The 27,669-nt window shown below is 42.3% G+C and overlaps 1 protein-coding gene across 3 annotated transcripts; it reads left to right on the forward strand.

The window, feature by feature from the left end:
* Nucleotide 1: 1 nt before the first annotated feature.
* Nucleotides 2–27,589, forward strand: mkln1 (muskelin 1, intracellular mediator containing kelch motifs). 3 transcript variants are annotated; one of them, XM_021577280.2, is made up of 18 exons: nt 2–121; nt 8,151–8,220; nt 9,867–10,009; nt 10,102–10,190; nt 10,360–10,469; nt 11,157–11,349; nt 11,742–11,876; nt 12,072–12,137; nt 15,414–15,526; nt 15,923–16,135; nt 16,513–16,734; nt 17,159–17,288; nt 21,318–21,465; nt 22,246–22,360; nt 23,573–23,712; nt 24,045–24,147; nt 24,405–24,459; nt 24,814–27,589. In XM_021577280.2, exons 1-18 carry the CDS (start codon nt 42–44, stop codon nt 24,933–24,935), a joined length of 2,247 nt encoding a protein of 748 aa, XP_021432955.1. In that variant the 5' UTR covers nt 2–41; the 3' UTR covers nt 24,936–27,589. The 3 variants fall into 3 exon arrangements, with proteins under 3 accessions (XP_021432955.1, XP_021432956.1, XP_021432957.1); XM_021577281.2 differs by having other exon boundaries at nt 11,742–11,858; XM_021577282.2 differs by having other exon boundaries at nt 11,742–11,819.
* The last annotated feature ends 80 nt before the right edge of the window (nt 27,590–27,669 follow it).

A 27,669-nucleotide genomic window follows, 5' to 3' on the forward strand; every position in this document is an offset into this window, starting at 1 on the left:
TGTCACTCGAGCCTTTGCTGCTTGTCATTTTCTGCAACAAGATGGCGGTCGTTCCAGAGAACAGAGTCCTCTCCTTCAGTGTTTTTAAATGGAGCTCTTATTCCTCCACATATTTACCAGAGTGAGTAATGCACACATACGTTGACCACATGTATGTATTTGTTTTCGTGGCTGCAGGTCTCGTTAACTGCCACAGTGCATCGAATCGTCTCTCCACGGCCTAGCTTGACTGCGAGCTAACTACTCCACCGTTAGGCAACGGGGATAACGTTAGCTAGTTAGATTTACTTGAGTAAACAAAATGCACGCATAGCCAGCTAAATAGATTTTTTTTGTGTACTGTGTGACGTTTTGTCGTGCACTGTAAAGCCGATATTGTTAACTATCTAACAGCTATACTAACGAGTTGGCAAAAAAAAGCTAGCTAGTTAAGTTAGCGAGCTCGCAAACTAGACGAGCATGCGACCACCACTAAGTTAGTAGCCAAAACCACTCATGACTTTTTATATTAGCTAGTTAGCTAAATAGTTTACTAATCATAGCTACTTTTTTCACCTACACTTTTTGTAGGCATGTTTAGTCTGACTGTTCTGTACCTGTTCGTGCAAAGCCCAAGGGAGAACTAGCTAACGTTAGTATGTCTCTATGGCATTGCTTGGGTAACCTTACACCATAGGAAATGTCTGTACAGTCAGCTATTTATGGAACTTATTATCCCGCTCTTTTAACTCGTGCAATTGCAATTTTCAGCACTAGTTAGCTTGGAACTGGCTGAAAATGTGTCTTGGGCTGCGTTTACACAGGCAGCCCAATTCTAATATTTTTTTCCACTAATGGGTATTTTGTCCTTACCCATAAATATTTTTCAAAGCTAATCTGTTTGGTCAAAAGACTCATTAGTGAAAAAAAATACCAGATTTGGTCTGCCTTTGTAATTGCAGCCTTGAAGACAGTAGTACCACTGCCTCTGTCACAATACTATTCCATGTTTGATGATGATGAGGGATGTGAGAGGTCATCATCAGTAGGCCTAATTTGCTCTGGCCAATGCCGGAACAAATTAGGAACGCCATTCAGGTCACAGTCCATTTAGTTTTCAGATGTAAGAAACACAAGCTAATAGTGTAATTACAAAATGATAGTAGATTTATATTAAGAAGCAAAGTGACAACTGCGTCGTTGTCGTCAACATTGTTGCATATGCTGCATGGACCACGCAGACTGAATGCAAGTGTCTCGTGGTCGAGGGACAGCACATGTTGGTCTGTGTGGAAAGTGGATGGAGAGTGACAGTGGTGAAAGATGACTCAAGTAGCGAAGTAAACTATAAAAATGGACGTTACACACTGCGTATCACATTTAACAAACAAAAACATTCAAATACCGTTATAGAAGGTGAAGTAAAAACCCAAACCGGTCCGTGCATCAATACCAGTATACCGCCCAGCTCTAGCAATGGATAATGCAGATCGCATTCATAATTTCGCATGTTAGATAATTTTTTATTATAAAGCTTACCAGTACTAGTTTCGCAGAACAGTGGTTTGAGGCAGTCACGTAGGAGCTTTGCATGGTGAGTCACTCCTGCATCAAGTTAAACTTGTATGAAATTCACTACTAATGTTTTCCAGCTATATATCTTATAACTATTAACCGGTTCCGCTAGCGGAACCCCTCGCCAACAGCCAATGAAATTGCAGGGCACCAAATACAAATCAACAGAAATCTAATTTCTCAAACATACATGTATTAGGCACCATTTTAAAGCTAAAATTCTCATTAATCCAGCCACAGTGTCTGATTTCAAAAATGCTTTTACAGCGAAAGCTCCACAAATGATTATGTTAGGTCACCACCAACTCACAGAAAAACCCAGCCATTTTTCCAGCCAAAGAGAGGAGTCACAAAAAGCACAAATAGAGATATAATTAATCACTAACCTTTTGATGATCTTCATCAGATGACACTCATAGGACTTCATGTTACACAATGCATGTATGTTTTGTTCGGTAAAGTTCATATTTATATCCAAAAATCTTATTTTACATTGGCGTGTTACGTTCAGTTGTTCCAAAACATGCTGTGATATTGCAGAGAGCCACATGAATTCACAGAAATACTCATTATAAATGTCGATGAAAATACTATTTTTAGACATGGAAATATAGATACACTTCTCCTTAACCTGTTGATCCTACTTGAGACGCAGACGTCTCAACTAGGCACATGGAAATGCAAATGCGCTACGCTAAATGTACTCGTTTAAACTCAAACGTTCATTAATGCAACTGCTGTGTCAGATTTCAAAAAAACTTTACAGAAAAAGCATAATCTGAGAACGGCACTCAGGGCCAAACCAGCCAGAGAAATATCCGCCATGTTGGGTAGTCAACATTATTCATAAATAGCATTAAAAACATTCACTTACCTTTGATGATCTTCATCAGAATGCGCTCCCAGGAATCGCAGTTCCACAATTAATGCTTGTTTTGTTCGATAATGTCAATCATTTATGTCAAATCAAATCAAATTTTATTTGTCACATACACATGGTTAGCAGATGTTAATGCGAGTGTAGCGAAATGCTTGTGCTTCTAGTTCCGACAATGCAGTAATAACCAACAAGTAATCTAACTAACAATTCCAAAACTACTGTCTTATACACAGTGTAAGGGGATAAAGAATATGTACATAAAGATATATGGATGAGTGATGGTACAGAGCAGCATAGGCAAGATACAGTAGATGGTATCGAGTACAGTATATACATATGAGATGAGTATGTAAACAAAGTGGCATAGTTAAAGTGACTAGTGATACTGTATTACATAAGGATGCAGTAGATGATATAGAGTACAGTATATACGTATACATATGAGATGAATAATGTAGGGTATGTAAACATTATATTAGATAGCATTGTTTAAAGTGGCTAGTGATATATTTTACATCATTTCCCATCAATTCCCATTATTAAAGTGGCTGGAGTTGAGTCAGTGTGTTGGCAGCAGCCACTCAATGTTAGTGGTGGCTGTTTAACAGTCTGATGGCCTTGAGATATAAGCTGTTTTTCAGTCTCTCGGTCCCAGCTTTGATGCACCTGTACTGACCTCGCCTTCTGGATGATGTCCATTTATGTCCAATAGCTTCTTTTGTCAGGGCGTTTGGTAAACAAATCCAAATGCGCGATCTGGTCCATTCGGACGAAACGTTAAAAAAGTTATATTACAGGTTGAAGAAACTTGTCAAACTAAGTGTAGAATCAATCTTTAGGATGTTTTTACCATAAAAGTTCAATAATGTTCCAACCGGAGAATTCCATTGTCTGTTGAAAAGCAATGGAACGACAGCTACCTCTCAAGTGAAAGCGCGTGACTGAGAACGAGGCTGTAGGCAGACCACTGACTCGAAGAGCTCCCATCCGGTCCCTCATCACATGAGAAGCCTGAAACAAAGTTCTAAAGGCAGTTGACATCTAGTGGAAGCCTTAGGAAGTGCAACATAACCAATATCCATCCCACTGTGTATTCAATCGGGGTGAGTTCAAAAACTACAAACCTCAGATTTCCCACTTCCTGTTTGGATTTTTTCTCTGTTTTTTTGTCTGCCATATGAGTTCTGTTATACTCAGACATCATTCAAACAGTTTTAGAAACTTCAGAGTGTTTTCTATCCAATGCTAATATATGCATATTATTATTATTAGTATCTGGGACTGAGTAGGAGGCATTTCACTCTGGGCACGCTATTCATCCAAAAGTGAAAATGCTGCCCCTTATCCCAAATAAGTTTTAAGTGAACTATTTAAGATATACCAAATAAATTCTCTTCAGCTGGGTTTTGCTACATAACTTGTGAATGTTGCTAAATAGCTCATGTTAACTAAGCTTGCAAGATCAAGCTTCTTGGTAGCAGCAGCAGAGAATCCCCTGCTGCCTAATATTTGTTTTGTGCGTGCTGCAAACTGCGTTTTAAGATACTTGCATAACTTTGAGCTGAGTTGTCTGTCCAAGGAGTAAATATTTGCATGCGCTCGTTAGCATTTACCTAGCATCCGCTATGAGAATTCTGTAGTATTTGTTAGCATTTACCTAGCATCCGCTATGAGAATTCTGTAGTATTTGTTAGCATTTACCTAGCATCCGCTATGACAATTCTGTAGTATTTGTTAGCATTTACCTAGCATCCGCTATAAGAATTTCTTTGTACTTACCAGATTGCTAACAAGTACTTTCTTTGGGGCTTTGTTTTACTTTTGAAAAAATTAAATCATAACTTGTGTGCACTACCGTAATACAGTCTATCCCGGAATGGCACAGGCATGGTATGGAAATCTGGATACCGCTGAACCCTGATCATTGGTCTCTGATCTGTACTACATAGAAATGCATAGTTCTACACAAAGGTAGAAATATGCAATATCATCCTTTGCATATATAGGTATTATTTGACACACTGGCTATTATTCTAATGAGCTCCGCTCCCAAACACGACCAAATTTGGTTGGTCCGGACTGAACCAAATCTGATCTAATCATGGACGTCTATGTTTCAGAAGTTTAGGCATCAAATTACAGTACAGTAGAGTTTAGTACAGTAGTGTCATATAGTACAGTACATTATACCTTACTCTAGTGTGCTCTACGTTACTCAACCTTTTGTTGTCCAGACTGTTTTCACCCTCTTGCTTTGACAACCAGATGACAGAAAAATAAAACAAATGAGCTGAACGTAAGGGAGGACAGTAGGTGACCCAACTGTAGTTTGTGACTACTCTGACTTAGTAACAGTATTACGAGTTTTAATCCGTTAATAATTCATAAACTGAAATGTATATCAGGAAAAACACCAACTAACCTAATTGTTAGGTCTACCTTTACTTGTTACTTCTGTGAACCACAGACCACATGTTTTATACATGAGCCTATCGGTGCAGTATTTTACTTTGAGGGGTAAGTCAATCAAATAAAAGACAATTTATTTAAAAAGGCCTTTCTACATCAGCAGATGTCACAAAGTGTTTTTATAGAAACCCAGCCTAAAACCCCAAACAGCCAGCTAAGAAGATGGCTTGGAAAACTCCCTAGAAGGCAAGAACCTAGGAAGAAACCTAGGGAGGATCCGGGCTCTGAGGGGCAGTCAGTCCTCACCTGTCTGTGCCAGTTGGAGATTATAAGAGTATGTGGCCATTCAGGCCAGCTCAAGATGCAAGTGCCTTGGTTAAGGCCACAATGGCAAGAGATGCTATATCAGTGGCGGTTTTAGCATGTAAATCTTGGTGGGGGGAAAAAAAATAACGAGGGATACATGCCAACAAAGACGCAACACTAAACAATACATTCATTTTAACGGTGACAAACAGTGTCCACAAACTGTTAGGACCTACATAAAGCAGTCCCAACAGCAGTCCCAACACCTTACCACTGCTACATCTGGCTATCAGTGTAGGCTTGTCTGGCAGCGAAACAGTTCATTCAGCCTCATTTACTGCCCTATAAAAAAAACAGCTCATATGGCTGACTTGCTTAAACAAATGTGTTTTCTACTGACAACTGACATGTCCCTTTATACCATAGTTTGCACGACAAGCGGATAAGAGGCAATCCGTAATTTCTGTTAAGACATTAATGAGCGAGCTGGGGGGGGGGGGGTTGTGAATCATGATGACGTCAGTAATCTTCAAGTCGTCGCTCTAGAAAGAGGCCCGAGTTCCAAATTTCACAATTCCGGGTTGGATGAAAGTTCAAAACGTTTCTTCCCAGACGTCGCTCGTTTTTCCAGAGTTTCCAGTTGTCTTGAACTCACTGAAGTCAGATTTTGCAGTTCTGGGTTAGCAGTTGTTTTGTTTTGGGCAGCAGCAGGCTCGTAAGCATTCATTCAAACAGCACTTTCGTGTGTTTTGCCAGCAGCTCTTCGTTGTGCGTCAAGCATTGCACTGTTTATGACTTCAATCCTATCAACTCCCAAGATAAGGCTGGTGTAACTGAATTGAAATGGTTAGCGGGGTGCGCTCTAATAGTATTTCAAACGTCACTCGTTCTGAGCCTTGGAGTGGTTGTTCCCCTTGCTCTGCATGGGTAACGCTGCTTCGAGGGTGGCTGTTGTCGTTGTGTTCTTGGTTCGAGCCCAGGGAGGAGCGAGGACAGGGACAGAAGCTATACTGTTACACTGGCAATACTAAAGTGCCTATAAGAACATCCAATAGTCAAAGGTTAATGAAATACAAATGGTATAGAGGGAAATAGTCCTATAATTCCTATAATAACTACAACCTAAAACTTCTTACCTGGGAATATTGAAGACTCATGTTAAAAGGAACCACCATATGTTCTCATGTTCTGAGCAAGGAACTGAAACGTTAGCTTTCTTACAATGGCATATATTGCACTTTTACTTTCTTCTCCAACACTTTGTTTTTGCATTATTTAAACCAAATTGAACATGTTTCATTATTTATTTGAGGCTAAATTGATTTTAGTGATGTATTATATTAAGTTAAAATAAGTGTTCATTCATTATTGTTGTAATTGTCATTATTACAAATAACATTTAAAAAACGGCCCAATTAATCAATATCGACTTTTTTGGTCCTCCAATAATCGGTATCGGCGTTGAAAAATCATAATCGGTCGACCTCTAGCAGTTAGCCACTGATTCCTTCTAAACCATTCATTGTTGAATTTGCGATTTCCAACTTGTTGTGTAATGTTTATGTCCAATAGCCGAGGAGCACCGATACGTTTTACCTTTAATTTCTCTTCATTATTTCTCTTCATATGACAAGGATTAAAAAAGATTTGCCAGTAGATTGACAACTTGAATCTTGATGATGATGGCCAGCTAAGATTTTGAAAGTATGATGTTGACATAATCAGTCCAGTCAAAGCTACTGTAGATAAAATAACATCAAACCACATCTTATCTGTGGCCAATGACCTTGAGCCTTCTTGGATGGGCACTTCAAATGTAACTCCATGGCAGCACCCAGGGGGCTTGAATTTTCTAGCTCTACTCTTAGACTTGGCGGTGACGTAGTGTCCCCATGAGTGACAGAACACTGAACCAATCACGGTGCAACACTCCATATTTTCTGCTGGCTTGCCCCACCACCACAGAAAGCACTGAACTAGGATGAACACCTGCATTTTGGAGCTGCTTTAAGTATGCCATTTTATTAACTTTTTTTTCTACATTGTTTGCAAACTGATATGTGACACAATAACATGCAAAAAGCAAAGCAGGCTCTGCCCCGAATGACAGGTTGCCAGTTTACTGTATAATACATGGGATCAGAGAGCAGCATCCTTCCATTGTCAATACCAGTGATAATGAATGTTATTTTGCAAAGTGGTTCCCATTTTTTTTTTGGGGGGGGGGGGGATTTGGGGTCTTGAGCTTTCAGACAAGTAAAAAAAAAAAAATGTTTTTTAATGTCAAGCCCAGAAGAGAAATTAGAAGCTATCTTAAAGATATGTGGGTTTTTGGTAACAGAATTACAAGGCACAAGGCAATGTTTCTTAAGCTTAATTTCTCCTAAACTAAATGTGTGTTGATATAAGTTCTTAACTTCAATAATATTATTGTGTTTTGATGTATTTCTAATACCTTTTTAAAGACATGCTCCGGTACTTTGGCAACTACTTAAACCTCCTGCTTTGGGCTAGATGTGTCAATGTTTAGTTCATACATGCAGAATCACTGTCTCACTTCAATTAGCCACGAAATTCCTAGTTCGAAAGGAACTGTTTTTCTGGAAGCTGTGCTGTGCTATTTTCCCCCAAGTGGATCTGCCCCCTAGCAATTCGTGTTCAACCAATGAGCTTCAGCCCCTCGCCATATGAGACAGCTAGCAAGATACACAAGATACCCGCACGGCAGAGCGAGTGAGAGAGCAGTGACATGTTGCACATACATGTGACGTATTTTTAAGATGGAAAATGGTTGAAAATGTATCTATGCCTTAATTTCCCCAAAATATACACGCTTAGCTTTTTTTGACTCCCAATTTGATATGCTGCTATGAACTCCCTGCACATGTGGTGCTCATGGGTCCTTTTTACATGGATATTACCCTATCCCTTTGCTCACAACAAATGGTTGCATGTTGGCTGAAACATGTCCTTTCTCCCATCTTTCCCTTTCTGTGTGTAGAAACATCTTGGTGGACAAACCCAATGACCAGTCCTCCAGGTGGTCATCTGAGAGCAACTACCCTCCACAGGTAACGTCTGCTGTGCCCCACCCACATAGACACCTGTCTCATACTCAGGCCTACCTGTCACTCACGCACCTTCCATGCCTTGTGCATTACCTGTCTTGGGATGGGGCTCTTCAGTAGCGGGTCTGTGCCCAGTTGCATACAACATCCGTATTCTCAATTCACTGGTGGCTGCAAAATAGTAGCGCCTAATAGACGGGTTGGTTGTCTAGCAACAAAAGCATTCAACTATGGGGCAAAACAGACTGCGTTGGCTTAGATTGACGACATGTAAACTATATTTAGTCTCCAGCATTTATTGGAAACATAAATACATTTGCACAATGTGCACATGTTGCCTCTCAAATACATTGTTACACTTGTTGGATAGCTAGCTAGTGAATTTGAGCCTTTTTAGCATTGACATGAAATCAGGCAAAACACCTCAAAACAAGACATGGTATAGTTCAAGAAAAAATATTAAACTAGTTGAAACGAGTCACTTACGATTCCCCACATAGCAGTTTCTTGTCATTGTTGGTAGCTATCTGGCCATCCAGCCATAAAATCCACGGACTTCTGCCCCATTGAAGTGTTAGCTGACAACGCACGCATCTTCAGTATGCATTTTGCATTTGCACTTTTGGGAATAGGATGTTGCCCAGCGTAGCGTGTTTGACTGTGTTGTGGTTACGGGCAGAGGAAATTGAAAGTTTGCTTTTGCAGCAAGAGGAAACTAAGCATGTCCGTCTTAACCACCTAAGATAGACATTCAAGTGTGGCAGAGGCAAAACTCCACTGCATCTGTTTAAGTCAAATACTTCTCAAACAATAAAGATGTTGAACTCTCATCAACCCCTTTTATCCTTTCAAAGAGAGAGAGGTTGTGGAGAGGTAAAGCCATGAAAATAATTCTACTGAACAAATGATAAAGCTATACCCCATCGCAAAGCTTATTTTCTTTATTCAGTAAATGAAGACTGAGTCTTTTCATTTAAATATTTTATAATGGTTTCTGTGGCAACAAGAAACGACAAATCATTGAGATACGGGTCTTTTCATTATCAAGTGTGCCATGTTCTTAGGTGACGGGACAGGACTGTTTTGGAGAAGAAAGATCGATATACCCAAGCCTAGGAGTAATCCCTCTGTGTTAAATGTACCCTAGGCGATAATCTAATGAGATGCAATATGTCTGCCTTATTATTGATGAAAACTGTTGAAGATGGAACCGTATCAGAGGACCCATTAGTAAGCCTAGCAGATGCACTCTGGTAGTGGATGGTTATTGCTCACTCACACAGCCATTTAAACCTACAGGATTTGTAGAAACATGGGTCTCCAGGGATTGTGGGTTGCCTGGTTTCCAGGAAAGCAGATTTAATCGATGTTCCATCTGTGCTGCTCTATCCCCTCTGTCTCTCCCAGAGGGCTCAGGTCAGTGCCCTGTCCTGTCGGTAGCAGATATGCCCAGGCTAGTTACCACTCCAATGACCTGTGAACAGCAGCTCTCCTCTGCGGTCTGTGCCATCTGCAGTGTTGTGAAACATGTTCGGAGAGCAGTAGAATGAAAACTGCAGTGTCATGTGTTGATAATATAGATCGGACACTGCGTTATAAGTTATTGTGAGAGACCGCTGATCAGATTCTCCCCTCTATTTTCCCTCCAGTACTTAATGTTGAAAATGGAAAGGCCAGCGATCGTTCAAAGCATCACATTTGGGAAGTATGAGAAGACTCACGTGTGCAACCTGAAGAAGTTCAAAGTGTTTGGTGGGATGAGTGAAGAGAACATGACAGAACTCCTGTCCAGGTAATGGGCGAGGGCAGAGGGACAGTGAAGTGTTATTATTTACTGTATAAATAACCTACCTTCCTGTCTGTACCATATTTATTCCTCTGCAGTGGCCTGAAGAATGACTACAACAAGGAGACCTTCACCTTGAAACACAAGATCGACGAACAGATGTTTCCCTGCAGATTTGTTAAAATAGGTGAGTCTGGAAATGGAATGGGCCCAAGGCTTGGGCCTACGCGTTGTACTCAGTCCAGCTTGAAAATGGTTGTAGTGAAGGGATGCTACATGGCTGGAGATGGAAATAAGTCAAACTGGCGAAATAGTTGATAACTTAAATTATAGACCGTTCTCTTTGTCTTTCTCAGTGCCGCTGATGTCTTGGGGGCCCAGTTTTAACTTCAGTATCTGGTACATTGAGCTGCATGGCATAGAGGAACCTGATGTAGTGCAGCCCTGCCTTAACTGGTACAGCAAGGTGAGCCTGCCTCTGAGACGCTCACATACACAGTTGGTTAAGGGAGAGAATCAGTCTGAGTGTGTTACTTAAGTAATAAGGCCAGAGAGGGTGTGGTATTTGCAGAGTGTCTGGATACAGCCCTTAGCCATGGTATATTGGCCATACACTACAAACTCCAGAGGTGCCTTATTGATATTATAAACTGGTTACCAACATAATTTGAGCATTAACAATAATATTTTGTCATACCTATGGTATACGGTCTGAAATACCAGCCAATCCGCATTCAGGACTCGAAACACCCAGTTTATAATTAAGCAATAAGGCCCGATGAGGTGCAGTATATGGCCAATATACCATGGCTATAGGCTGTTCTTAGGTACGATGCAACTCGGATTGCCTGGACACAGCCCTTAGCCATGGTATATTGGCCATATACCACAAACCCCTGAGGTGCCTTAATGCTGTTATAAACTGGTTACCAACGTATTTAGAACAGTAAAACATTTTTTTTTTTGTCATACCCGTGGTATACGGTCTGATATACCACAGCTTTCAGCCAATCAGCATTCAAGGCTCGAACCACCCAGTTTATAATATGAAGTATAACATTTGTGATGAAAAACATTGAACAAAGATGGAGCCAATATTACAGTGAGTGTGTTCCCTCCCTCCCCCCTTGGCCCCTCCCCTGTATTCCTCTAGTACCGGGAACAGGAAGCGATCCGCCTGTGCCTGAAGCACTTCCGGCAGCATAACTACACAGAGGCCTTTGAGTCGCTGCAGAAGAAGACACGCATCGCGTTGGAACACCAAATGCTGACACACCTCCACGACCGCCTGGTACTCCGTGGAGACTTTGACGCCTGTGAGGAGCTCATCGACAAAGCCGTCAAAGGTCCTGACACCCACACCTCCTCAGAAAGACCGATGGGGGCTGGACCTACTGCCCTGTACATATCAACTTCAATATAACTACATGACCTCAATCATCATACTAACTACAGACCTCTACCATCCCATGACTGAGAACTTAAAACCTAGCTCGGCTTATATTTAGCTCATGAATTCAGTGGATACCATAGTGATTCATTATTTACACTATAGACCCATGTATCTATACATTACCTTTTCATTTTATCAGATTGATTTCAAACCACAGGGCATGGCAATGTCATCCTGACATCATACTTTCTTTTTGAGGTTGAAAAGGTAACAAAACTATTCACTTCTATCTCCTGGCTAAAATAATCTGGACAATCTTCCCGTGTTTGACCTTTTCCTCTGTAGACGGTTTATTTAACCAGTACATCAGCCAGCAAGAGTACAAGCCAAGATGGAGTCAGATCATCCCCAAGAGTAACAAAGGTACAACCGCCCAAGAGCCAAGCCCAGATGACATGAACAGTGAGACAAACTACTCAAGTAGGAAATGTGTTCATTAACAAAATGCTATGGTATGCTGTACACTACCGGTCTATAGCGATTAATCCATTTTTTTCCCCCGCCCCCCCCTTTCTTTTCTGCTCCTCCATTTTTCTTCAACACTCCATTCCTTTCCTACATTTTATTCCCTCCTTTCCCTCAACCCCTTTCTACCGCTCCCATCGCTCTCTCCAGGTAATGAGGATGACAACAGACCAGGGATGAGGGGAGGTCATCAGATGGTCATCGATGTTCAGACAGGTGAGGCATGCTGGCTAAAACCACACCTAGACAACACCCCCTATAATGTCGCCGATTACTTCAACTGGAATTCTTCCTCTTCCAAATGTGTTTTACCAACTGGCCTTAAAGGCCCCCACCAGAGGGCGATGTCATTCTTGTCCTTTAGCAGAAATTGACGTTTAGGTTCCACCTCTGCAGAATGACGCAGGCTGATAATACATATTCAAGAATTGGGGGTGGGAATGCCGTGGGTGTTTCCACATGGAGTGGACAAATAACAACAAGTAGGGCACCAACAGCTGTCAGTGTAGCTAGCTAGCATGCTAACCTTATCCGGCTAACTAATGTTATCTGTTGCTACACTGCGTTCAAAAGATTAGGCAGCTAGGCTATGGTTGGTTCTGGAGTTGGATTTGTCATAAGAATGTAGGGAAAACTTTGCCACAGGTGGATAGGGTAAAGCAGTGTCTTTGCAATCTATTATATCTCCAAAGGTTTGTCATTGTTCATAAATTGTGGCTGGGAATCTGGAAAGAATAAGATGACGCTCTGGTAATATGGATAGCCTAACTATCAGGGGTGCAACTTTCACTGGGGATGGCCCCCCCCCCCCCCTCACCCATTTTTGTCCCCTCCAGTTTTATCATTAGAATGTGATACAAAACGAGGCAACGGTGTGCTTTAGGACCATGCGGATGCCTCCGAGCGGTCGTGTAGGCTGTTTGGAGTGTTTATCCAACTGGTTAAGACCAAAGTTGCGTTCCTGCCAACTATTGAACGGTGTGGACTAGACACAATGTTCTACATTGTAATGGACACAGGGAAACCTTTGGTAGGCTCTTGCCATAGTTCTCACAGCTAGTGGAGGTGACACTGGTGATACTTGATGTAACAACAGCACAAGCTAGATAAACAAGTTTGTGGACACTTGATTTCTAGCAGCACCATTCAAAGCAGTGGAGTGTGTTCAAAACCATTCATCTTGCAGGGAGCGTGATTCCAAAATGCAATCATATCACACGCAATTTATCCAATGAATTTTGGTAAAAAAGTGGAGGTGCAAAAACATACATTTGTACCCCCTATTTTAATTTGCGCCATGGCTCAGCCTACACTTGACTGCCTATGGTTAAAAGCTGTAGCCAGAGAAGGAAGAGGACGCGAGACACCCCACTCACTGTTTTTCTTTCTTTCTGGTTCAATAAAAGTCAATGAAGTAAGTAGACCAGTCCCAGCTGCTGTTGCATTGGTGTCTGTGGGAGACCCAACCTATTAACTAGCCCGGAACTGACAGTGTTTTAAAATGTAAACAGCCTATCCGCCATCTTTGCTGTAGCCAAATATTCTCTATATTGCTCAGCTTAGTTACGACTTGCAAACTTTGCAGGTGTTTCTGATTAATAAACAATGCCATGCTGGTGGGTGGTACCATTTGATGTAAAACCCAGCCCTGAAATGAAACGTGTGCACGTCATTTCATAGGAAAGGACACAGCATTGGCACGAAGTGGGCAGTTTGGGGTTGTCACTTCAAGCCCAAATATTCTACTTTGATTAAAACAATGACTTATTGACTTTGTGTTGTCCAACGTCGTAGGTAAGCTCTTGCAATCATCTTTCAACTCGAAAAAAGTGGATTTCTACTGCTGTGGGCGTATAAGACATATTATTGCCTTTTTAAAGCTGTTTTGTAGAAGACACAGTGGTTATTTTAGTGCTCTGTAATGTTTTGGTGGCTTACTTGCCTGTAGGGGTTTGTAAAGACAAAGGCTTGTATTGTGCACGTGTGTATACAGGCTGTGAGAAGCCTTGCACCTCACTGGTCTGTCTCTCAGGCCCCCAGACACTGAGTACTGTGTTTTTGGCCAATCCAGATGACCTAGAGTAACCACCCCCCCAACCTAGCAAAACCTCCACAGTCTGCACGCCATGCAAACATTACCCCTGTGTGCTGCTCTGCTGATTTGCCATGGTTACGGCCCATTGAACCTGTGCACCGCTGTGTTAATTATGCACTCAAGCTACTCAATTCAGGGGTTCTTCAGGACTTCTGGAATGGAATGTAACTCTCTGTTTACTACAGTTGAAATGATGATTTCCTCCCAAAATTCTCATGATTGCACTCAGTATGGCAGTATGTAGTCAAAGTGTTTCTTGAATAGCCTTTTTCTACTCCTCATGGTAGCAATTGAAAGGGACCACTTTTCAAAATATGGGGAAATTATCGGACCAAAGGTGAGGACACAGCAGTCAAGCGTTAGATTAAGACGTCTAACTGGTGTATGGAAGTGGCCACACAGCTCTCCGAAGTGTGCACAGTTACTAAATAATTTCAATTCACTTTTATGGCTCAAGGAAAGGGTTTTCAGCTATTAGGTGTGTTTTTTAGCTCTCCTAGCTGTGCCGTTGAAGAATTGAAGCAAGCACGGCCCTCCATCCCCCATCACACAGTTATTCTTTTCGCAATCCAGAATTGGTCCATTTTATAAATTGCATTCTGTCAGATTGGCACAATTTTGAAAGCTTATTCTCTTGCCAACATGACTAGCTAAGTTATAAAACACTATCTTCGTGTTAGGCTTTCATACGGCACTTTTCAGAGATAAGGATAGTCATTTTGGTGTGCATAGAATGGATTATTGAGTACATTCAGGTGCGTGTTCTGCTGGTAAATTTTCTTCACAATGTGACAAACGGGCTGATAAAAATGACCCAGGGTATGATGCCATGTCATCCTTGTAACTGTACATCAAATATAGCGATCATAAACGTTGATAATGTAAAGGACTTGAGTTTCGTCATATGGAAAAGCAAAGCGCACATTTGGACTTGTGGGTGCGTGGTTTGCTTGTATGACATCAAAGCAGTATTTATAGACAACGTCTCATCTTTCAAAACAAATCAAATCCTCTTGATCTACAATATTCCCCTCTCTGTTTAAACATGTGCAAAACTTGCCCAATTAGCGGGAGGGGCGGGTGTATCTTCTTGTTGCGCTTATAACTGCTGTTTACAACGCCTGTCTGTTGAATCCCATGCAGCTCTGTAGTGGAGACCCTGAGTTCTGACGTCTTGTACAGCATGTTACTGTATAGCCACTGCATTACAATAGTGCTTATCAGTGACCAAATCTGCCATTTTCAACCAGTATACAGGTTTGAGTGTGAGGGGATAGTTTCAGGACCATTTTGCTTTGCGGTAGTCTTCTTGGTGTTTCAGTATAGGCACCAGAGTAGTTCAGTCATGTTGAATGCATCCCAGGTGTTGACCAGCGTTGGCTCCCTGTTTCCTACAGAGACGGTGTATCTTTTTGGGGGCTGGGACGGCACACAGGACCTGGCTGACTTCTGGGCCTACAGTGTTCAAGAGAACCAGTGGGTCTGCATCTCCAGAGACACAGAGAAGGAGGTGAGAGAGCAAGATGTATGAAAGACAGAAGGATGGTGGAAAAGAGGAGTTATGGTGACACAGAACAACACTGTTAAATGGTCCATACTGATTGTTACAGCTGCTTAATGTGCAGAACACTAAATTGTTTATAGAAATGATCATGATGGTGAAGGTAATGTCTATCTAACGGATGATTATAATGAAGATAATAGTTGAACGTTTCACTATAGGAAAATATAACAAAGGCGTAATGTTTCTGATTAGGACCTGGATATCAACCAAGTTCAGTAAATGGTAGCAACGCTGTCACCACATGGGAGCAGGGGGCCGAGTCATCTCATTCTCCCATTTTATAGATAGTTGGTGTGATGGCTTACCCCCCCCCCCCCCCCCCCCCCCCCTGTCCTCTCCCAGAGTGGTCCCAGTGCGCGGTCCTGTCACAAGATGTGCATCGACAGCCAGCGGCGGCAGATCTACACACTCGGCCGCTACCTAGACTCCAGCGTCAGGAACAGCAAGTCTCTGAAGAGTGACTTCTACCGCTACGACGTCGATGCCAACACCTGGACACTGCTCAGCGAGGACACGTCAGCCGACGGCGGGCCCAAGCTCGTCTTTGACCACCAGGTTACCCCATTATCTAGCCCCTCACACAGCTGTATCACACACACGTCCAAACTGGACCAAACTGGCTAGGAGTGAATTTAAACACTTTGGGCCTCATTAAAAATAGGTTACAGAGTTTTTGTTGGTTAAATAATTGGTCCACTCAGCCATCTGGAGGTGAGACCAGAGCACTGATGATGAAGTGCTATAGTCTTGACATATTTTCCTCCTGTCCCACTTTTTAAGCTAAAAATTGATCTGTAAATGCCAAGGATTTTTGCATATTGTTTCCACTGCTCTAAGCCCAACACTGAAATCCAAATGTTGAATCTCATGACTCTCTCTTCGTACCCAATCTTTCTCTCCCTTTCTCTCATCCTTCCTCCCTCTCCTTATAGATGTGTATGGACTCGGAGAAGCACATGATCTATACGTTTGGCGGAAGGATTCTGATGTGTAACGGCAGTGTGGAGGACAGCAGGACGTCCGAGCCCCAGTTCAGTGGGCTGTATGCCTTCCACTGCCAGGCCGGAACATGGAGCCTGCTCAGAGAAGACTCCTGCAACGCTGGGCCTGAGGATGTCCAGTCACGCATCGGACACTGCATGCTCTTCCACACTGTGAGTTATGGGAGTAGTACCATAACTGGTGTTGATGTTAGGTTAATGTTGCCTGGATGTTACTGAACTGTGCTCATACACTCACACATATCAACACACAATGTGGCAACATTGCAGTGACATTCTTTATAGAATTCAGCACAAACACCAGAATGATTTATTGACCGAAACAAATCAATACCCACACAATCATGACTGAAGCATTCAGAATTCACCGCTTTCTGTTTTGTGTTTTTAGAGAAAGCAAAAGACATAACAGAACAAATATGCACCAATTTTACTCTCAGGACGTTTATGAAGCCAAGGAAAATTGTTCAGACTATTATCTTGTTTCACAGAAGAATGTAAACCATTCAGTGTTGGCATGAACCATGAACTAGATTTTGCTCTTCTCTCTCTCTCATCCCCCCCTTCCTTTCTCCAGAGGAATCGTTGTCTGTATGTGTTCGGAGGTCAGAGGTCAAAGACGTACCTGAATGACTTCTTCAGCTACGACGTGGACGGGGACCATGTGGAGATCATCTCAGACGGAACCAAGAAAGACTCCGGCATGGGTAAGACTGTCCGCTTAGTATAGTACAACCAGCACCTTAATTGTTTAGTGCCAACATTTTGTTCCAAATGGATCTGGTCAGATTGGCAGGTCTAATGCCAAGGGTGTTGCAAGGCTAAACTTATTTAGGTTTTCATGTGGAAGTCCCCTTTACTGCTTTCCCTGGGTTCCGACCATTCTGCAGGGCAACAGAGATTCCAGTAGCGTGGCCGTAGTGCGTTTCTTTACAAAGTTGGAATTCATAATTGCTTGCTGTGATTAGAAAGTGAGCAGTTGATGTCATCAGCTTCTGAGAATAGCATTTTTGTCATGTGCAAGTGGGGTTCTTAGAAATTCCCACCCCCGTATTATTGTGGTATTTAGCAAAACCACAGGAACATTTAATTAGATTGCGCTCTCACACCACACACACACACTGTTTCAATCTCTCACAATTCACTTTCTCTTTAGGTTTTATTCTCACTCTCTCACAGAACCACACTCTTTCATCCTCTACTTTTTCTATTACACACACACAGGGTTGCAAAGCTACTGGTATTTCACCAAAGTTACTGGAACCTTTAGTAATTTTGATCATTAACAGAAAAGATAACATAAACTCAGCAAAAACGTCCCTTTTTCAGGATGGATCTTTTACTTTTTTGGTTACTACATGATTCCCATATGTGATATTTCATAGTTTTGATGTCTTCATTATTATTCTACAATGTAGAAAATAGTATTTTATTTTTTAAATAAAGAAAAACCTTTGAGTAGGTTTGTCCAAACTTTAGACTGATACTGTCTGTCTGTCTAATAAATATATATTCAAACATAAATTACCAAAGTTATCATATCAGCTCAGCAAAAAAGGAAACGTTTATTTTCAGCAAACTTGTGTAAATATTTGTATGTACATAACAAGATTCAACAACTGAGACATAAACTGAACAAGTTCCACAGACATGTGACTAACAGAAATGGAATAATGTGTCCCTGAACAAAGGGGGGGTCAAAATCAAAAGTAACAGTCAGTATCTGGTGTGGCCACCAGCTGCATTAAGTACTGCAGTGCATCTCCTCCTCATGGACTGCACCAGATTTGCCAGTTCTTGCTGTGAGTCTTACCCCACTCTTCCACCAATTGACCTTAATTGCCTACCATCTGTAAACTGTTAGTGTCTTAACGACCATTCCACAGGTGCATGTTCATTAATTGTTTATGGTTCATTGAACAAGCATGGGAAACAGTGTTTAAACCCTTTACAATGAAGATCTGTGAAGTTATTTGGATTTTTACAAAGAATCTTTGAAAGACAGGGTCCTGAAAAAGGGACGTTTCTTTTTTTGCTGAGTTTAGTCAAGACGTTGTGGCGGGTGGCGCAGTGGTTAAGGGCGCTGTACTGCAGCGCCAGCTGTGCCATCAGAGACTCTGGGTTCGCGCCCAGGATCTGTCGTAACCGGCCGCGACCGGGAGGTCCGTGGGGCGACGCACAATTGGCCTAGCGTCGTCCGGGTTAGGGAGGGCTTGGTCGATAGGGATGTCCTTGTCTCATCGCGCACCAGCGACTCCTGTGGCGGGCCGGGCGCAGTGCGCGCTAACCAAGGTTGCCAGGTGCACGGTGTAGCCTCCGACACATTGGTGCGGCTGGCTTCCGGGTTGGGTTGGATGCGCGCTGTGTTAAGAAGCAGTGCGGCTGGTTGGGTTGTGTATCGGAGGACGCTTGACTTCCAACCTTCGTCTCTCCCGAGCCCGTACGGGAGTTGTAGCGATGAGACAAGATAGTAGCTACTACAACAATTGGATACCACGAAATTGGGGAGAAAAAGGGGTAAAAAAAAAAAATCATCATCTTGTTCATTATTTCATATATTTTACATGTGATAAAAGGCTGCACAGAGGGCCAGAGATGATTAGACACCTGTGATAATCTGAAGTACCCAAAAGGGCCTGTACATGTCTTGTGATAAATTACATCCTTGAAAGATAACAAAATTCTGGTAGTTTGCTGGTAAACTTAGAACGTTTCCAGTAATGTACCCTCCCTTTGCAACCCTACACACACACACACAGTCTGTATGCTAACCTGAGCAAATCGCAACGTTGCACTCTGTTTAGTCGCTATCAGCTGATGCTTTGTGTGTAGCCTAATCTGTCTTTTTCCCCTCAAGCTTGTGACTCAGTGATACTACCTTTACGGAACTCCCCATCACATATATCTTCATCTACCCTTAGACTAAAGAATCTAATAGAATCTGTGGTTTCAGATGCAGTAGATGGCTGTAGGAGATACCATCTCATGGTTCCTCTATTAAAGTGACATGTGACAGACTTTTCAGTGCAGCTCATTAAAAGGCACAGGGCAGCAGAGAGAGAAAGAGATGCTTGTTGTCCTGAAACAGATTGTCTAAGATCTCTGGATGGGCAGAGCTGGACTGGACTGGCGTGATGATGGCAGAGTATTAATAGGACCTCTGTCTGTGTGCCTCTCGCATCTGTGTCATCCTGCAAGAACGAGAGATGGGGAGGGAAGGTGGAGGGAGGCAGAAGTAGAAAGAGAGGGAGCGAAGAGGCCGAAAGGGAGAGCGAGTAAGAGACAAGGGAGAAGCCGAAAGATGCAGAATGAGCAAGCGAGAGCAAAAGAACAGGAGAGATGGAGCGAGAAAGAACAGAATGTATTTTGGCAGGAAGGAAGTAGCAAGCCCAAACAGTGCTCTTGTAATAATTCTCGAATGTTTATCGCTGCCACAACTGCTCTGTGTTCTGCTCCGGTACCACAGAAACATCTTCCTGTTCATTTCCATTTTAGAACTGTGCTCTAATAAGCTCTATATCTATCCCAAATGACACCCTATTCCCTATATTGTGTACTATTGAACAGGGCCCATAGCTTTTGGTCAAAAGTAGTGCACTGCATATGTGTTAGGGTGCCATTTGGGACTCACATGGGCCCTGGTCAAAAGTAGTGCACTATATGTGTTAGCTTTCATCCCAAATAGCACCCTATGTCTGAAGGGCAGAGCACAGTCTCTAGTGGCTCTGTCCTTCTGGTGGGTTTTTTCTTGTTCTTCAAATAAACTTCTTTGTTTTGTTGATTCTCTAAAACAGTCTGTACTCTCTACTCAAGTTACACAGGCTGGTTGACCTAGGGGCCCGTTTTATTTATCCAGAAGTTAATGCCTAGCTTAATGTCTTGGAACAGGACGTTGTCGCATAATTCATGTTGTGTGCTGTTTGGCAAACTGTCTATGGAGCTTGTTTGAGAAATGGTCCTAATTTTCCTTGGAAGCATATGGTGGGTTCCATAAAAATGTATTCGTTCAAGTTGGTAGTACTAAGTGATTTAAAAAATGTCCTCCCAGCACAACACCTCTTCTTTGTTTTGACACTGTTCTTACTATCATTGCCATGGTAACGACCCACATAGGTTTGATACACTATGAAGTCATTGCGAAAGCTTATACCTGCTTCTTACTTACAAGTACTGAAACGCGTGACGAATAAGCAGCCGATGACCACAAAGCGGAAGTACTTGGCATATATGTGCGCTATACGTATGAATAGGAGCATACTGTATACACTGTGACGTGTCATGACCACAAACGCATCATGTGCAATCAGGGGATTGCTTCAGACAAGCAATGTACGTAAATCGGGGTAAAACAACATGCATATGGATAGTTGCATACTGTTTACACTGTGACCGCAAACACATCCTGTTCTGTCAGTAATGCAAATCCGTAGAAAAACAAACATACATTTGCATTGTGTCCTGTTTGTTTCCAGAGAATTTCGTTGCTATGTGAGCAGCCTTTTGCTTTTGTGGTCTATCCCATTTCTCTCTAGTCTTTTAAACTTGGCCTCTGATGGAAAAAATGTGCGATAGCGTTAAATAACCATAGAGCCCAGAATTCTGTGACCAGGAAAAATGCTGAATCCCTGCCATTCTCTCTCTGTGTTATCTCAATGTAGCCTGCTATTATCTCTCGGTGTTCTCAGAAGCATCAATCTATGTTTTAAACCTCTCTCTGATGTGTGTTCGTCCCACAGTGCCGATGACGGGCTTTACCCAAAGGGCCACCATAGACCCAGAGCTGAATGAGATCCACGTCCTGTCTGGCCTCAGCAAGGACAAGGACAAACGAGAAGAGAACGTCCGTAACTCATTCTGGATCTACGACATCGCACGCAACAACTGGTACGAAACACACACACAGTCTTGTATAACTAACCATTTGGACACACACATTGCAGTCCCATTCACATATTTTCCCTAACCCTAGCTCCTAACCCTAAAACTAACCCTAGCTCCTAAACCTAATTCTAACCTTAACCCAAAACCCCCTAGAAATAGCATTTGATCTTGTGGGGACAAACAAAATGTTTGTTTACTGTTCTTGTGGAGACTTCTGGTCCCCACAAGTGTAGTTGAACACGCCCACACACCAGCAAACGCACACAGTAAGACACTTTGATACAATCGTCAAGCAGTAACATCCTATTTCAAAGGCTTTCCTGACCTGAAAGTGAGTTTCATAATCTCTCTGCCCTTCAAAAGAGAACTAAATGTTCTTTCAGAGGGTGTGTGTGTTGTACCGCTGCACCTTCATGGAGAAAGTCTTTGTTCTGGCCTAGCTAATTTGGTCAGTTGAAACAGTGCTTGTGAGAGAACAGGCTGTCAGTGCTGCCTGCTGCTGGTTCCGGTACACTGCTTTCTCCAGTCCTTCTTTTTACTGAGTGTCCAGTAAATTAAGTCAGTGTAACGGCTCAAGCTGTGTGTGTGTTTCTCCGTAGGAGGCTGTCTAGTAGTGTGTTCCAATATTTGCTTCGGGGTGTGTGGGCGTGTTTCCTTTTTAAGGTACAGAAACACAATGGGTGTTCCTCTTCAGGGTTAAGGCTATGTGCGTACTAACTTGTTGTACTGTGTGTGTGTGTGTGTGTGTGTGTGTGTGTGTGTGCGCGCCCCTGCGCGCTGCAGGTCGTGTGTGTATAAGAATGACCAGGCGGTGAAGGAGAACCCCAGTAAGGCTCTGCAGGAGGAGGAGCCCTGTCCACGCTTCGCACACCAGCTGGTCTACGATGAAATGCACAAGGTCACACACGCGCGCGCACACACATGCTTAAACATTTTTGGGACCTTTATTTAACCAGATTAGTCTGGTTGAGAACATTTATTTTTCAAGAGAGACCTGTACGAAGACAGCAGCATCAACACATCAGTTTCAGACACATGACATCAACCAGACCAAGATACAGTGGGCCAAAAAAGTATTTAGTCAGCCACCAATTGTGCAAGTTCTCCCACTTAAAAAGATGAGAGGGCTAGGCCACTCCAGGACCTTGAAATGCTTCTTACGAAGCCACTCCTTCGTTGCCCGGGCGGTGTGTTTGTGATCATTGTCATGCTGAAAGACCCAGCCACGTTTCATCTTCAATGCCCTTGCTGATGGTAGGCTTTGTTACTTTGGTCCCAGCTCTCTGCATTCACTAGGTCCCCCCGTGTGGTTCTGGGATTTTTGCTCACCGTTCTTGTGATCATTTTGACCCCACGGGGTGAGATCTTGCGTGGAGCCCCAGATCGAGGGAGATTATCAGTGGTCTTGTATGTCTTCCATTTCCTAATAATTGCTCCCACAGTTGATTTCTTCAAACCAAGCTGCTTACCTATTGCAGATTCAGTCTTCCCAGCCTGGTGCAGGTCTACAATTTTGTTTCTGGTGTCCTTTGACAGCTCTTTGGTCTTGGCCATAGTGGAGTTTGGAGTGTGACTGTTTGAGGTTGTGGACAGGTGTACTGATAACAAGTTCAAACAGGTGCCATTAATACAGGTAATGAGTGGAGGACAGAGGAGCCTCTTAAAGAATAAGTTACAGGTCTGAGAGCCAGAAATCTTGCTTGTTTGTAGGTGACCAAATACTTATTTTCCACCATAATTTGCAAATAAATTCATTAAAAATCCTACAATGTGATTTTCTTGATTTTTTTTTTCCCTCATTTTGTCTGTCATAGTTGAAGTGTACATATGATGAAAATTACAGGCCTCATCTTTTTAAGTGGGAGAACTTGCACAATTGGTGGCTGACTAAATACTTTTTTGCCCCACTGTACATCAATATAACAAGCAGCATGTCAGTGAAGAACATGGACACACACACACACACACACACACTTCTACAAAATGCTATAAGCATAAGGGCACAAAAGTCTTAATTAAGTACTGTTTCAGGATATCATTATGATCTGAGACCAGCTGCAGTTTTGAGGGTATTGATGGATAATATCGAATATGTCCTCTTTGTGTCCAGGTACACTACCTGTTTGGAGGAAACCCAGGGAAGTCGTGCTCTCCTAAGATGCGTCTGGATGACTTCTGGTCCCTCAAGCTGTGTCGCCCCTCCAAGGAGTACCTGCTCCGACACTGCAGATACCTAATCAGGAAGTACAGGTACACAACCAGAGAATGGACTATACACCTGGAACTGAACCGTAACCTCTCTGTACCATATAGCAAAACGGTGGATACAAATGTATAGGAGTTATGACACAATTCTAGTTTTGGGTTCTGCTTTGACACTGATTCCACCTAGTGGCCATGTCTTGCCATTGTAGGGAAGGGTTTTCTCCTCGCTCATTTTGCAGTTTTTGCAGTTTTTGCAGTGATCTTTTCACCTTGTGTGGTACAGAGTTTCTGTAGGTTAGGCTAAACGATTTTCTCTAGCTCTCTGTAGGTATTCCTGAAGATATGTTTGTTTGTGTGTGTGTTTTTGTTTTTTTTAGGTTTGAGGAGAAGGCCCAGTCGGAGCCTCTGAATGCTCTGAAGTACCTGCAGAACGACCTCTCTCTGACCGTGGACCACACCAACCCTGACGAGACCAAAGAGGTGAGGGACGGGAGGGAGGGTTGACTGATGGGGAGAGGGGTACCTGCACATTGTGCAGTGTTATTTATTCAACTGCTTTTAGATCAAGTAAACGGATTAAATGATTTGAGAATGTAACATTCAAAGCCTGTCTGTTGATGTTCATTGTTTTGATATTATTACCATAGTTACTCAGGAGTGAAATGGCAGTGTATTTGTTGGCGGTGTTGCGTTAGTGTTCAGTGACTGAGAGGTTGTGTTCCGATGTGACTGTTCAGTTCCAGCTCCTGCCCTCGGCTCTCTTCAAGTCCAGCTCTGACTTCATCCCTCTGGGTAAGAGCCTGCTGTGTTATCTGCATACTTCACTGGACACACAGTAGATGAAAACCAATGAACGGAAGGATTATTCTCTCCTCCTTTTTCCCCCTTCAGCCATTCTTTCTGACGTACTTTCATTTTGATCCTCCCACATGAACTTTTTGAGCGCGTATGTGACCTTTTATGAGCTCATATGACTTCCTGTGGAGCAATTGAAGTGAGTCTTTTCTTCCTCCCACTCTCTCCCCCTTCACCTTCTCTCTTGTCCTTCTTTCCCGCTCTCTTTATTCCTTTCCATCCCTCTTCCCCTCTCTGTTCTTCCCTTCTGTCACACTCCCTCCCACGCTCATCTCCCCCTCCTTCTCTCAGGTTTCTCAGACGTGGACCAGACGTATGCCCAGCGCACGCAGCTCTTTGACACGCTCGTCAACTTCTTCCCGGACAGCATGACCCCGCCCAAGGGTAACCTCGTTGACCTCATCACACTCTAGCCCCGCCCCAGAACCCTACGCACCACCACCATATGCCAATAAGACTGATTGGCTGGCCCATAGCCAAACTTCATATTTTTCTACACTTGACCCATCCAAATTCAGGGGTGCTCTGCTTGCGGACTGCACTTGTTGACCCCCTCTTTAGGACGTTGGTTCTTCCACAGCGGAACTGAACTAAAAGGGAAAATGAGGGTCAGACCACTTGCGATTTAAAGGGGTTGATACTGAATGTCACTGTGTGGGAAAAATAAAAAAAAACACAAACTCCCCCGGGCCTAATGGTCTTTGTTGAATAAACTGATTTATCAGTTTAAAATAACCCAGAACTCTGCCAAACATATCTTCTGTGTCAACTCATTTGATTTGTGAGGTTTACATGATGCTTTTACGTGCTGCGTTTGAGTTTGTTTGGCATTAGTAGCCTGTTAGATCAAGGAGGAGTCTCTCTTCCTCTTATTTTCCACTCTGCCTTGCATCCGTCTCTCTCTGACACTCACTCACACAAACCTGCTTGTGAAAGTAGTTGTGTTACTTAATGACACCCTGTCAGCACATTGTACGCTGAATATACCTTCAACCAAGTTCATGATTTTTGCTTGCTCTGCCTGTATTATTGGTGCCATATTATATACCCCATATTTATAATTATGACGGCCATGCTGTTACACACTACGTGTCAAAATGTTAATTTTGTTATATAGAAACAATAGAATAATGATCCTAAGAGACAATATATATGTCAATTTAAATCCTATCGATGTAAAAAAAAAAAATCAATCATGGGTTTGGGGGAAAACATTGTCAAGTTGTCAAGCTTGTGATTCTGGTAATGGCTACTGTAGCTTTAGTGTGATGTAATCATGGATCTGTCACTGAGGCATGTTGGGAAATGTAGTTTCCAAGTATGAATGTTATTATTTTTAAACTCAAAACTCCCCATCTTGTAAGAACTGCAAAATGATGTTCCTGCTGTATCAGAGGGAGATTTTTGTATGTACAAACACACATCTATACTCGCATAATCTCATTGACTGGGATGTATCTTCCTTTGACGATGGGAGTTTATTTTATGGGTAAAGGAAGAATGAATGATTGCTTTCATTGAGAGAGCGCCCAGTCTCCCCCTGCAGCTATGGCCTGATTACTCTGTTCTCTCTGTTTCTTATGCAAACAGTGATGACTAGACATTCTTCAATTCTAACCTAAGGAAATACAGAACACTAGATTTCATTCTTACTCAGAATAAGGCGATAGGAGCATTCACAAGTGATCTCTAAACACCAAGTTAGCAAATGGTATCTGTCTTGTGGCTCCAGCCAAAGTTTTGATGTACAATAAATGTTTTTGATTGGTTCATAATCATTATGCTGGAACTGAGGATGCCCTTTGATATAGCTTGTGTGTGTTTGTCTCGGATCGCCAGGGTATTTTGTCTAGTCCACCTGTGTAACATAACACAAACATTTGCCTCATATTGTTCTTCCATTAATCTCAGTAGGAGAGATGATTGAAGTGATCCCCTTTCCCCTCCTTCTCAAGAATAGTAGCAGCCTTCCATTACATTGTGTATGTATTGTCTATATATTTAGCATTTTCCTGAGACAGCTGTACAGTATGCAGAGTACACTCTAGGCAAAGGCCTATGGAGTCCTATGTGAAAAAGGCCTATGTGAAATATCCATCCCCTTTGTTTTGAGATCAATCAACTCCACTATCAGATAACCAGAGATGGAGGGACTATTCACATTCAGGGAGACAAACACTTAGTGCTTGACTCCTGTCAAGGGTGGTAGTCAAACTTTAGAGATATTTTTTCTTGTTAGATCCTTATAATTCCTTGATCAAAATCCTAATCAAATTGGCAGATTGTACACTACGTCCCAATAGATTCATTACATCTGGTTTCTTCATACAGGCATACACATGAAGACATCTGCTCTTATTGTTAGAAGATGAGTGATCAGATCCGATTTCTCTGTTCGTTTGCACTCATGTCCTCAGTAATCAGTATTAGCTTAATTTGAATCCATCAGTACTGTGTGCGTTTGCTGCTTGTGTGCACGGTGCACGGTCTGCTTACAGTGTGTGAGCTTAACTAGTTTGTGTGCTTGTTTGTGTCTGTTTGCTATTGTATGTCTTCTGCTGCCATCATATTAACCTAAATAAATATTAGCTCTCTGACCTGAGATCCAGAGAGAAAGGAGTGTCATACTTACCATCATAGCTTTGTAGTAAAACCCGTTATTTAGGAAGGACTCGTTTATGGTCATTATCACAGAAGACTTTGGCGATGTTTGCATTAGTTTCTGTCAGAAAAAAATAAGCTTAAGAAAACATGAAATAAAGAGGCACCCCTGGAAGAAAATATAAAAAAAATATATATATATATATAACACAATGCCAAGTAATTATTTTTCTTATTTTTGGGAGGGGAAGGAAATTATAATTTTCAGAAAATGATGGAATGTTGTTTTCTTCATCTGCCCCCTCTTCTCCCCAACTGGGACTCAGGAGTATGTGGAGTACTCTAGAGTGCGTGAATGAGCACTACTCTGTGGATAACGAGAATGTGTAGAGAGCCTATTGTAGAATTGCATTGTATGTAATGTACATAACGAATAAAGATTGTATTTTGTTCAGGTTTTCATAAATAAATGACTCCGGTCTTTTGATTTGTTTGTAACCAGTTGGGATGCAACTATACATTTTGTATTTGGATTGTTTCATCAAT

This window comes from Oncorhynchus mykiss, chromosome 21 (genome assembly GCF_013265735.2).
Source record: "Oncorhynchus mykiss isolate Arlee chromosome 21, USDA_OmykA_1.1, whole genome shotgun sequence".
NCBI classification, from domain to species: domain Eukaryota; kingdom Metazoa; phylum Chordata; class Actinopteri; order Salmoniformes; family Salmonidae; genus Oncorhynchus; species Oncorhynchus mykiss.

Coding starts and splice junctions, on each gene's coding strand:
- mkln1 (XM_021577280.2), top strand. CDS start 42: ATGGCGGTCGTTCCAGAGAACAGAGTCCTCTCCTTCAGTGTTTTTAAA. Junction 8,221..9,866: donor AGAGCAACTACCCTCCACAG/GTAACGTCTGCT, acceptor TTTTCCCTCCAG/TACTTAATGTTGAAAATGGA. Junction 21,466..22,245: donor GACATCGCACGCAACAACTG/GTACGAAACACA, acceptor TGCGCGCTGCAG/GTCGTGTGTGTATAAGAATG.